The sequence below is a fragment of the Bos indicus x Bos taurus genome, chromosome 23, assembly GCF_003369695.1.
Source record: "Bos indicus x Bos taurus breed Angus x Brahman F1 hybrid chromosome 23, Bos_hybrid_MaternalHap_v2.0, whole genome shotgun sequence".
Classification (NCBI taxonomy): Eukaryota; Metazoa; Chordata; class Mammalia; order Artiodactyla; family Bovidae; genus Bos; species Bos indicus x Bos taurus.
The window spans coordinates 31905323-31917318 of NC_040098.1; the positions used below are offsets into that span (position 1 = coordinate 31905323).

At 37.1% G+C, this 11996-nt stretch overlaps 1 protein-coding gene across 1 annotated transcript; it reads left to right on the plus strand.

Annotated features, from left to right (window-relative positions):
- The first annotated feature begins 4829 nt into the window (after positions 1 to 4829).
- LOC113881497 (putative olfactory receptor 2W6) lies at positions 4830 to 11668 on the plus strand. The gene is made up of 2 exons (XM_027524508.1): positions 4830 to 5738; positions 11630 to 11668. Exons 1-2 carry the CDS (start codon positions 4830 to 4832, stop codon positions 11666 to 11668), a joined length of 948 nt encoding a protein of 315 aa, XP_027380309.1.
- Positions 11669 to 11996: the final 328 nt, after the last annotated feature.

Genomic DNA, 11996 nt, shown 5'->3' on the forward strand with positions numbered 1-11996 from the left:
GTAAAGAATCTGCCTGCAATGCAGGAAACCCAGGTTTGATCTCAGGGTCAGGAAGATCCCCTGGAGGAGGGCACAGAAACCCATTCCAGTGTTCTTGCCTAGATAATCCCATGAACAAAGGAGCCTAGCAGGTCCCCAGTCCATGGGGTCGCAAAGTGTTGGATGTGACTGAGCAACTTACACTTTAATTCACAAAAAATACATGTATTTATCTATATACATGTATATTTAATCTGTATTTCTTAAGAAAATTAAAAGTGTAAGAATTTATATTTGTTGTTCAGTTGCTAAGTTCTGTCCAATTCTTTGCAACTTCATGAACTGCAGCACACCAGGCTTCCCTGTCTTTCACGATCTCCCAGAGTTTGCTCAAACTCACGTCCATTGTGCCAGAGATGCCATCCAACCATGTGATCCTCTGTCGTCCCCTTCTCCTCTTGCCCTCAAACTTTCCCAGCATCAGGATCTTTTTAAATGAGTCGGCTCTTTGCATCAGATGGCCAAAGTATTGGAACTTCAGCCTAAGCATGGGTCCTTCCAGTGAATATTCGCGGTTGATTTCCTTTAGGATTGACTAGTTTGATCTCCTTGCTGTCTAAGAGACTCTCAAGAATCTTCTCCAACACCACAGTTCTAAAGCATAAATTAATAATTTGGAACCAGTCCGTTGTTCCATGTCCAGTTTCTAACTGTTGCTTCTTGTCCTGCATACAGGTTTCTCAGGAGGCAGGTAAGGTGGTCTGATATTCCCATCTCTTTAAGAATTTTCCAATTTGTTGTGATCCACAAAGTCAAAGGCTTTAGCATAGTCAATGAAGCAGAAATAGATGTTTTCTGAAATTCCCTTGCTTTTTCTATAAGTATTATTTTTTATAGAACAAGTATCCTCATCAAAGAGAATGTAATAAGAAGACATATAGTTGGGAAAAATCACAACTATTAAAGATCTACTATATATTGTCAGGGACAACATTCAATATTTAATATTTCTTTAACTTTCACAAACATTCTTCAAAGTAATTTTTCTCCCTAGTGATAGTAAATGAAGCTTTCTAGTTTTTAAGCCTGTATTGTTTCTGATCTGGAGTTTGAGCCATTCTATCTCCAAAGGTTATTCTCCTTCCCATTTATTCAAAATTATTTTCCAGATATAATTCAATTTTTTGTTGTTTAGGGGAAATGTTGACTAGTTCAAAATATTTGGAATATAAAATAAACAGAATCCCTTTTAGAAAGAGCTGGAAATGTAAATTTGTCCAGAAGTAGCATTAATATTAAGAAATGTGTATATTTCTCTAGACAATGAGTCATTTCAGGACCTGAAGTACTGGCAGTATAACATTTATATTTTAGAAAGATTCCTTTTTTAGCACAGAGAAATACAATAAGTTCCCTACATACAAACAAGTTCCATTCCAAGAGCATGTTTGTGAGCCCAACAAAGTAATCCTAGGTACCAGCTAACACAATCAGCTATGTAGTACTGTAGTGTATAAGTTTATAATACCTTTCACGCAAATAATACCTAAAAACAAACTAACACAAAAAATAAAGAAAACATTTTTACTCTTACAGTGTAGGACCTTGAAATGTACAGTGTAGTACGACAGCTGGCATACAGGGGCTGGCATCAGTGAACAGGCAAGAAGAGTTCCTGACTGGAGGAAGGAGAGGAGGTGGGAGATGGTAGAGCTGAAGGATCATCAGCGATAGGAGATGGAGGGCAAGCTGGAATTACACTCAAGCCTGACATTGATAGCACAGCTCTGATTCCTGTGGTCATGTGCTTCAAAAACTAACAGTGCCTCCTCAAGTAAAGAAAATCCCTTTGCCATTTCCTGCATCGTGAATCTCTTTGGTTCTTCAGTTACAGTACTTCTTCCTCATTCTCTTCATCCTTTCTGTGGGCCTCCAATTCTATCTTTTCATCCTTTTTCTCTGATAACATTCTATGATGTCATATCACAACTGGGAAACATCTTTTGTAATCACTGTAATGCTTGGATTGTATTATTTTATTTCACAGAAAATAACATTCTGTGACTGTATTATTTCCATCAGTTACAAGTTTAAATGTATTTGTAATGGGTTAGGGAGAAGGCAATGGCACCTCACTCCAGTAGTCTTGCCTGGAAAATCCCATGGACGGAGGAGCCTGGTAGGCTGCAGTCCATGGGGTCTCGAAGAGTCGGACACGACTGAGCGACTTCCCTTTCACTTTTCACTTTCCTGCATTGGAGAAGGAAATGGCAACCCACTCCAGTGTTCTTGCCTGGAGAATCCCAGGGATGGGGGAGCCTGGTGGGCTTCCGACTATGGGGTCACACAGAGTCGGACATGACTGAAGCGACTTAGCAGCAGCAGCAGCAGGGTTAGTGATGGGCCAGGTGTGACTAAAATGGATAAGAATGAGGTGGCAAAAAAATTTAAAGATTGCTTCAAAATTTTCTTCTATGGCTAACAATTCTACATCCTTCATTAAGTGCTCCATGAGGATCTCATCTTCATTTCTCAGAAGGACTTATTATCTCAGAAAGGAAATTCTTGAGAGCATCAAATTATCTAGGTATTTCTCCCTACTTTTCATGAGAAAACAGTAGGTTGAGATGGTACACAAGCTGCTTACACTTAGTGTAAGTAAAAGAAGCAGTTCTAAGGGGAATGGGTCACCCCACTGTGTCAAGAAATTTGCTGGAATTCAGAATTAATGTTGATTTGCTTTTATTGCTCATGTATGTATTTCAGTGTTTGCTGACAGAAAACAATCATTGCATGCCATTTGTTTATAAATTAAAGGAGATGATAATACTATCACTGTTTCTAGCTAGTATATTCCATCTCTACCGATATAACTAGTGGTATTAAGATTATACTATATGACATTAATATTTGTATGTTTAAAACATAGTATTTGACCTGATAATGATCAAATATGTTCTGCTTTTACTTGAGAAAAATCTATAGAAATGGTTACTGAAGTTAGTCAGCCATAGGATATTAATAATATTGGTTACCAAAATCTAACAATATTTTCAATGTATAAAGCACATTTATACATAGTATCTCATGTATACCAGCTGAAATCTCTGGCTGTCGAGGTGAAACATGAGATTCATCTCCCTTAGAAGTCTTTGAAAGCTAAATATAGAAAACATTTTTGAGATGCAATAGTTTTCATATTGTTCACCTTATGATTGTAACAGATAGTTTGTGCATTAATTTTGAATGTCAAAATTAGTCTCTCTTTTTCAAGTTAAGCTTTATTGTTATGGACCTTAAATTTGCATAGAAAATTAATCTTCAACAAAATTTTAAAGGGCTATGAATAGTATTTCTCTGCACAAATGCTCTAAAAATGCAATATAGATCCTTATGCATCTTTTCATTGATTCTAGGTTCTATTCTGAATTATGAGGTGACCAAGTTCCATGCCTTAATGCTTATCACTAACTACTGGTATTGACAAAACCAGGAGGGAAGATTTGGTGCTCTCTCTCCATCTCTCTCTAGGATGAATCTGTAGTGTGTGTGGTGTGTGTGTGTGTGTGTGTGTGTGTGTGTGCGCGTGCGCGTGCGCATGCGCATGTGTGTGTTTGTGTGTTAGTAAAAGTGATATTTCCTCTGAGACCATATACTCTCCCATTGCTTGTTAGAGATAATTAGTTCAGGGAATTTTGAAAGGAAAGTTTTACTCCATAGGGTGAGGCAGAAAAGGAAGAATCGAATCTGATATCAACTCTGAAACCAATATTAATTCTTCCTTTTCAAATGTGAATCCTCCGATCTTCAAGTGTTTCCTGTACAGAGCGTACATCAGAGTTACCCCTGGCCTGCTCCTTCTCTGACTCCTTATCTGAGTGGGAGGGGGCATGTGGATATTTGGGGGCTTCAAGTGGTATAACTATTGTGTACTTATCAATATTCTCTCTTCATTTGGATTTGCCTCTGCTGGGTATTGTTGCCTTCTTACCGTCTTTCCCTCTCATAGATTTCCTAAATGTCATCTTTCTCTTCTCTTTGTTTTCACTCTGGTCATCTCACTTGGACTTCCAAGTAAAGTCCCAAGAAAGAGAAGCAACTGTGGACATGGGATTTCTGAGGTTGCAGTCAAATTTGGTAAGTTAGTGATTCTGTGTAGGAAGAAATATAACCTAGGCCTCTTTCCTATCATTTATGGGTTTTTGTTTTGTTTTTATTTTGTTTTGGGCTGATATTTTTTTGAACTTTAGACCATAACTGTATTATGGGCAATTTGATCTATTATGCCAATACTTCACAGCCTAAATGCTTATGCACTTTATTTACATAAGCTTGATCAAATCCTCATTCTACGAGGAAGCTGGAGAGAGATTTTGAACTTATCCATGGAGTTCTATCCATTAAACATACAGAATGAAATTTCACCCATTAGCAAACTGGTTCTCTGATCCAAAGACATAAGCCACTATTCCCATCCATATATTACATGCGACTAGAAGAACTCAATGCTTCCTTTAAAATTTTTTTTAAAGGTGGATAATTTTGTGTTCATTCCCTTGTAAAATAACCAGCATTTGAAAGTAGCTTTTTATATCCTGCAGAACTAAAAAGAGTGATGCAAAATATTGGTAAAAAATTCATAGCCCAGAGCCTGAAAATTTGCAAATAATATATTTGCAGATCCAGTAATGACTTAACTAACACCTACTGAAATTCTGGGTCAAGCATTCAGCATTTCCAAAGAAGTTTCTGTTCTACCATTTTACCAGTCATTCCATTTCGAGGGAGCGTATCTATGGCCTTCATAGATACTCATCTTTCTCCTACCAGGTAACATGTGGTCACAGGTGATGGAAAATGACAGCACAAGTGCTTTTGAAGGCTTCATCCTGGTGGGCTTCTCTGATCGTCCCCACCTAGAGCTGATCCTCTTTGTGGTTGTCCTCACTTTTTATCTGCTGACTCTTCTTGGCAACATGACTATCATCTTGCTTTCAGTTGTGGATTCCCGGCTGCACACACCCATGTATTTCTTTCTGGCCAACCTCTCATTCCTAGACATGTGCTTCACCACAGGTTCCATCCCTCAGATGCTCTACAACCTTCGGGGTGCAGATAAGACCATCAGCTATCTGGGCTGTGCCATCCAGCTGTACTTCGTCCTGGCTCTGGGAGGGGTGGAGTGTGTTCTCCTGGCTGTCATGGCGTATGACCGCTACGCTGCAGTCTGCAAACCCCTGCACTACACTGTTATCATGCACCCGCGTCTCTGTGGGCAGCTGGCTTCAGTGGCATGGTTGAGTGGCTTTGGCAATTCTCTCATAATGGCACCCCAGACGTTGATGCTACCTCGCTGTGGGCACCGGCGGGTGGACCACTTTCTCTGTGAGATGCCAGCACTAATTGGCATGGCCTGTGTAGATACCATGACCCTTGAGGCACTGGCATTTGCCTTGGCAATCTTTATCATCCTGGCACCACTCATCCTCATCCTCATCTCTTATGGTTATATTGCACAAGCCGTGCTAAGGATCAAGTCAGCTGCCGGGCGAAAGAAAGCCTTCAACACCTGTAGCTCCCACCTCATTGTTGTCTCTCTCTTCTATGGTACGATTATATACATGTACCTCCAGCCAGCAAACACTTATTCCCAGGACCAGGGCAAGTTCCTTACTCTTTTCTACACAATAGTCACTCCCAGTGTTAACCCCCTAATCTACACACTGAGAAACAAAGATGTTAAAGAGGCCATGAAGAAGGTACTAGGGAAAGGGGAGGCAAAAGTAGAGTAAAAAGTCATCAAATCTGGGGACTGTCTTTTGATCCACCTTCTATATATACTGTTAGACCTAGCAAATAAAGGAGTGTTCTGACATTACAGACTGAGAAGGGACTTAATGAGATGCGGGAATTCAATGGTTTAGCTAGGTTGAGAAAGTGCGAATTCCTGAGCTGACCATCACTTTTATTCCTCTCAATTCCTTCTAAGTCAAGGATTCATCACTAGGAGATCTCCAATATAGGATCAGACAGTGACCTATGCTTGCAAAATACTAGCCATGAATGTAGACACAAGGCATTTTGTACCTATTCCAGCTTCCCACACAATGATCTGTACTGATTAGGTCCTCAGTATGGGATTCCCTCACTTCATGGGAAATAGATGGGGAAACAGTGGAAACAGTGTCAGACTTTATTTTTCTGGGCTCCAAAATCACTACAGATGGTGACTGCAGCCATGAAATTAAAAGACGCTTACTCCTTGAAAGGAAAGTTATGACCAACCTAGATAGCATATTCAAAAGCAGAGACATTACTTTGCCAAAAAAGGTTCATCTAGTCAAGGCTATGGTTTTTCCTGTGGTCATGTATGGATGTGAGAGTTGGACTGTGAAGAAGGCTGAGTGCCGAAGAAATGATGCTTTTGAACTGTGGTGTTGGAGAAGACTCTTGAGAGTCCCTTGGACTGGAAGGAGATCCAACCAGTCCATTCTGAAGGAGATCAGCCCTGGGATTTCTTTGGAAGGAATGATGCTAAAGCTGAAACCCCAGTACTTTGGCCACCTCATGCAAAGAGTTGACTCATTGGAAAAGACTCTGATGCTGGGAGGGATTGGGGGCAAGAGAAGAAGGGGACGACAGAGGATGAGATGGCTGGATGGCATCACTGACTCGATGGACGTGAATCTGAGTGAACTCCAGGAGTTGGTGATGGACAGGGAGGCCTGGCGTGCTGCGATTCATGGGGTCGCAAAGAGTCAGACACAACTGAGAGACTGATCTGATCTGATGGGATTCCCTGGTGGCTCAGATGGTAAAGAGTCTGCCTGCAATGCAGGAGACCTGAGTTCGATCTCTGGGTTGGAAAGATCCCCTGTAGAAGAAAATGGCAACCTACTCCAGTATTCTTGCCTATTCCAAGAGGAGCCTGGCAGGCTACAGTCCATAGGGTCATAAAGAGTCAAACAAGACTGAGTGACTTTATTTTCACTTTCAGGTCCTCAATATATGTGAAAAGAATGAACTTAGAGTTAGTGAAGAAAAATTCCTAGAAAGTTCAAATGTGCTTTTATAGTGCCAAATGTCACAATAAGATGAACTGTGGGGAACTGTTGGGATATTTATGGTTGAGTGTTTTCTGTATGTTGAATGTTTCAGTTACATAATAATTGTAGTATCTCACCAGTTATAAGGAAAATATATTTGACCCTTAAAGGCAAGCATGTTTCTTCAGACATGAAATGTTTTCAATCAGATAAATCCCATTTCATAACCTAGGAAAACATATATGATGTTAAAATTTCATGACAAGTGAATAGGATTCTGAAATTTGGGAGCATGGCCAGTATTATCATTAAGAACTGGATAAAGCATGGGTTTAGCAAGTTCTCATTTAAACTTACCCAAAAATATTTAAGAAACCTTAGACTGATCTAGAGAAAAAATACCAAATATCTAATAATTTTTTCTCATAACATATCGTTTTTAGATATAAAGTGAAAAATTTCCTATTTTGAGCACTAACTCTTATACTTTGTCCAAATAGATTAGTTTTTATTTTAGATTAATTAGGGCTTATAAGAATGAATTTTAGGTTTATTTTTTATTATTCCCACAAGAAGGTAGAAAATATGGAATATAATTGATTGTTCCTAATTTATAAACTAAGTGAAAGGTGATGCTAAGCTGTGATGATGTTTACTAAGGACATTATTAATGCTGCCCATGTACTGAATATAAATATTCCTGATTTAGCATTTCTCATGTCTCTCACTAAAAACAACTTTTAGTATGTGTCCTACTGCCATAAAAATATACTATATGTTGCGTGCATGCTATGTCACTTCAGTCATGTCCAGCTTTGTGCAACCCAATGTACTGCAGCCTGCCAGGCTCCTCTGTCCATGGGATTCTCCAGGCAAAAATACAGGAGTAGGTTGCCATGCCCTTCTCCAAGAGTTCTTCATGACTCAGGGATATAGATGAAATGTCCTTTTAAAATCATTCCCTATTGAACAATGATAAAAATTAACTTTCTACATCATCTCTACACTATTTAGATATGCATTACTCTAGAGTGAATAATATCTTGAAGTGGAGGCAAGAAATCAAGACACAGAGTATAAATCTCTATGAATATATCAATTTTGGAAGCTCCCTATGGAATTCTCACTTAATACTTTTCAAATTTTCCCTTTTTTCCCCCACAAGGAACAATTTTCATAGCACTCTTCTCTAGAAAATTTAGAATCATTGTTATAGATTATAAATGTTGAGTGTCATATTTCAAAGGGAAAAGGTCACTGTGTCCTTAATTACATTACTATGGTCCAGAATCACCTTTTACTTAATTTATAATGTAGTTTAAAAAGTTTACTTATTTACATATGAAGTAGGAATAATCAACTGTATTCTAACTGTCCTGCCATCTCCTAGGAATAACAGAATATTCTCCATAATAAAAATAGAAATGTTTCATTTTCATTCTCTATAGATTCTTCCTTTCACTAAACTGTGCTTCATCTTCATAGACTGATCTCTTACACAGAGCAAGTATAAATGAACATCAAGATTCATTCATTGTGGACATTTGTTTATCTCTTAGCTATGGTGTTTAAACATCCTCCAAGAGAAATAAATATTATACATATGCTTGTGTATGTGTGTGTATATATGTGTATGTTTATTCTCACTGTGATTTTAAATTAAAAGCCATGAGAATACAGCTCAATAAATGCTTATTAATCAGATTATCAGACCATTTTCTGTCTTGCTATTTTTGTATGCCCTGGGATTTTGTGGTTATTTCTTACACAGTTATTCTGAAAATAGATAACTGATACAGTTTTATGGCTCATTTTAGAAGTTCACAATAATTTGGATAACAATGTCTGTGACAAGGACATTACAAGAAAGGAAAATTACAGATAGATAGCTCATTAAAATACATACAAAAATCCTAAACAGTTATTAGTAAATTTAATCTAGTGTTACATAGAAAGTATAACATATTGTCAACATTTGGGGTTTATCACAGGAATAGAGTGGTATAACATTTGAAAATCAGTGCTGTATGTCAATTTTTTTAAATTGGAAAGAAAATCTATACATTCAGTCAAAGGATTTGATAAAATTTGATAAAATTTGAATTTTATAACACTTCATAGTATATCTCCAGTTTTCTAAAATACTCTGAATTTTAAAAAAGTTTAACCTCTATGTTTCGGTTTCCATATCACAAAAAGAAGATAAAAGTGTTGCTATTTTATAGGGTGTTGTTGAGGTTAGTGAGCACCAATGAGACATTATTGCTATTATTATTAAACTCTGCAGATCCTTTCCTATTTCCAGGTCCTTGTTAACTGGGCATTATTTTTAATTTTTTACTTTAAGACTACTGAAATTTGCGGAATTATTTATCTTCATCTATTCAGCAAACTAAAGACTTGTCTATATTCATATTTTCTAATTTGTTTGGTCTTCTATTTTCTTTTTAAACTACTATTTCCTTTAAATTACTAATTATAAGAACTTGTGAAAACAAAAAAGGAATTTTCACATTAAAAGGAGCATTTTTCCCCTGACTAATTACACCCTCATGCCCACTCAGAGGTGAGCTCTGTTACTGGTTTGTGAAGTCCTGAGTTATTACACATTTTTTGGGGAGATTAAATCTTAATTTTTTTCCTTTTCTTGTTTTACTTGATGAGCTTTCCTTCTTCCACAGATATCAGCCTCTATTCCCTATGGATTGTCCATGTGAAGCATCTAATAAGTGTCCTTAGTTTCTTCATTCTCGTATAATCCTATATAGACGTACAATACCTAAAATCATATTTAGAGCATTTCAGTCATTTTTTATATACTTAAGATTCTGCTGAGGACTTCCCTGGAGGCTCAGTGATAAAGAAATCGCCTGCCAATGCAGGAGACATGGGTTGGATCCCTGATCCGGGAGGATCCCACATGCTGCAGAGCCACTAAGCCCATGCGCCACAACTACTGAGCCTCTACTCTAAAGCCCCAGAGCCTCAACTCCTGAGTCCACCCTACCACTAGTGAAGCCTGTGCTCTAGAACCCATGCTCTACAACAAGAGAAGTCACCGTAGTGAGAAGCCTGTGCACCGCAAAAGAGAGTAGCCCCTGTTCTCCCCAACTAGAGAAAAGCTGCGGCAGCAACAAAGACCCAGCACAGCCAAAATAATTTTTATTTTTTAAATATTATGTCATCCAATTTTTCTTGCATCTTTATTTTCTCACTCAGTAATATTGCTGGGAAATCACTGGTGTAGATTACTATTCAGTCAATTCTTCTTCGAGGGAGTAAGTTTTTCTCCATCTTTGGCTGTTTCGAACATTGCTACAATAAAACTCCTTGTTCCTGTGTCTTTATATAGTGATAATTTAATCCATAGGATAAATTTCCATGAATGATATTGCTAGGCTGATGGATATTAACTGTCCTATTTATTTCTAAAAATCTAGTGACACTTTGAATTTCTACCCAGAATTTCTGAGAGTAGCCATTTTCCTTCAGCAAAGTTAGGACTGAGAGTTACTGCTGGTTACATTTTTATTTCAATCTAATAAGTGATTATCATAATTAATATATTTCTCTGATTATTTGAAAATATAAAATCTCATACAGAGTTGCTATTCTGAGTTGTATGTTCGTATTATTTGACATTTTTCTACTGTGTTATTTGTATTTTTTATTAGACTTCATAAAAACTTTATTTTGTAGATACTAGCTTTTTTCATAATTATACATATGTTTTTCATGTGTCTACTCACATGAAAAATTGTTTTGGAACCTCATAAGCCATAAATCCTGGATAGAAGAGACTTTAGAAAAATATGAATCATTTTTAAAATCTTGCCCCAACCCCAAATAGGAAATTAGATTAAACCAAAGGAGAGCTTCTTAACTAAGTCTAGAAATGCTGGACACTAAGCAAGAATCTATGAAAAAAATGACAGAAATATTTGGATATAATAAATAAAACTGCTTTATGTAAATCAAGGTAATAAAAATACTTCTATGGTAAATTAAACAGAAGTCTATTTTCCTATATAGAAACTGACCTCAGATAGAATTTCAGTTTTCTTTTCCATGTGGCTTCACTAGCTTAGCTTACAAAAAACCCCCTAACTTCCAGTTTGATAGCTAAAAATCCAAACATTATTTGATAAAGTATTTTAATCTCTATCATCACTCTTTTTTGTCTTGGAAAAAGTTGAGACAGTCTCTAGAGAAAGGGTATTGTGGAGTAAATCTAAGCTAAAAACGAAATGCCACTTCATGGAGAGCTAGCTCCTCCCTGTCTCTTCCCATTAGATATCATGGTCAATTACCATTAAACACAGGAGAACTGCTGCCCTCCCTTAAGCCAGAGCACTCACCAACATTAACAGAGAAAGTTTCCTATCCTCATGTATTTGGCAAATCTGGTGAGGAAAATTCTGAAAATAGCAGTTACTACCATAAGACTTTGCAATGTGATGCTAGAAAAATCTATTCTGATTGCAAGATTTTATTCCTATTCTATTTTCTGAGTTAATCCAGAATGGAGAGCTCATAATTTGCCACTTAAAGACTGCAACAAAGGATTGAACAAACTTAATCATATCCGTTTTATAACTGAATAGCTTATGAAGAGGCTGTTAACTCCACATGCTTCTAATTAGTGCTATTAGAATTCAAAGGTTCTTGGATACATACAGACACACAAACCATCCTATTGCCAGTGCTTAAAATGAAGGTATGTAGAACACTTTTCTAAAAATGATTCTGTAAAACATATTGAAATTTGGGTATTCTGAGCACTCAGCTTATGGACTGTTTTAGCATTATATTTTAGAAAAAATTGACTCAGTCTCTTAATTTCAAACACTACTTTGCATATATTTATTATCTCTACTGAAAGTTAAAATTTTAGTGAAGAGTCTTGCATTCTAACCTTCAGTCTGCTACGTATGTACTAACTTGGGAAAATGAACTCTTTGAACTTCCTAA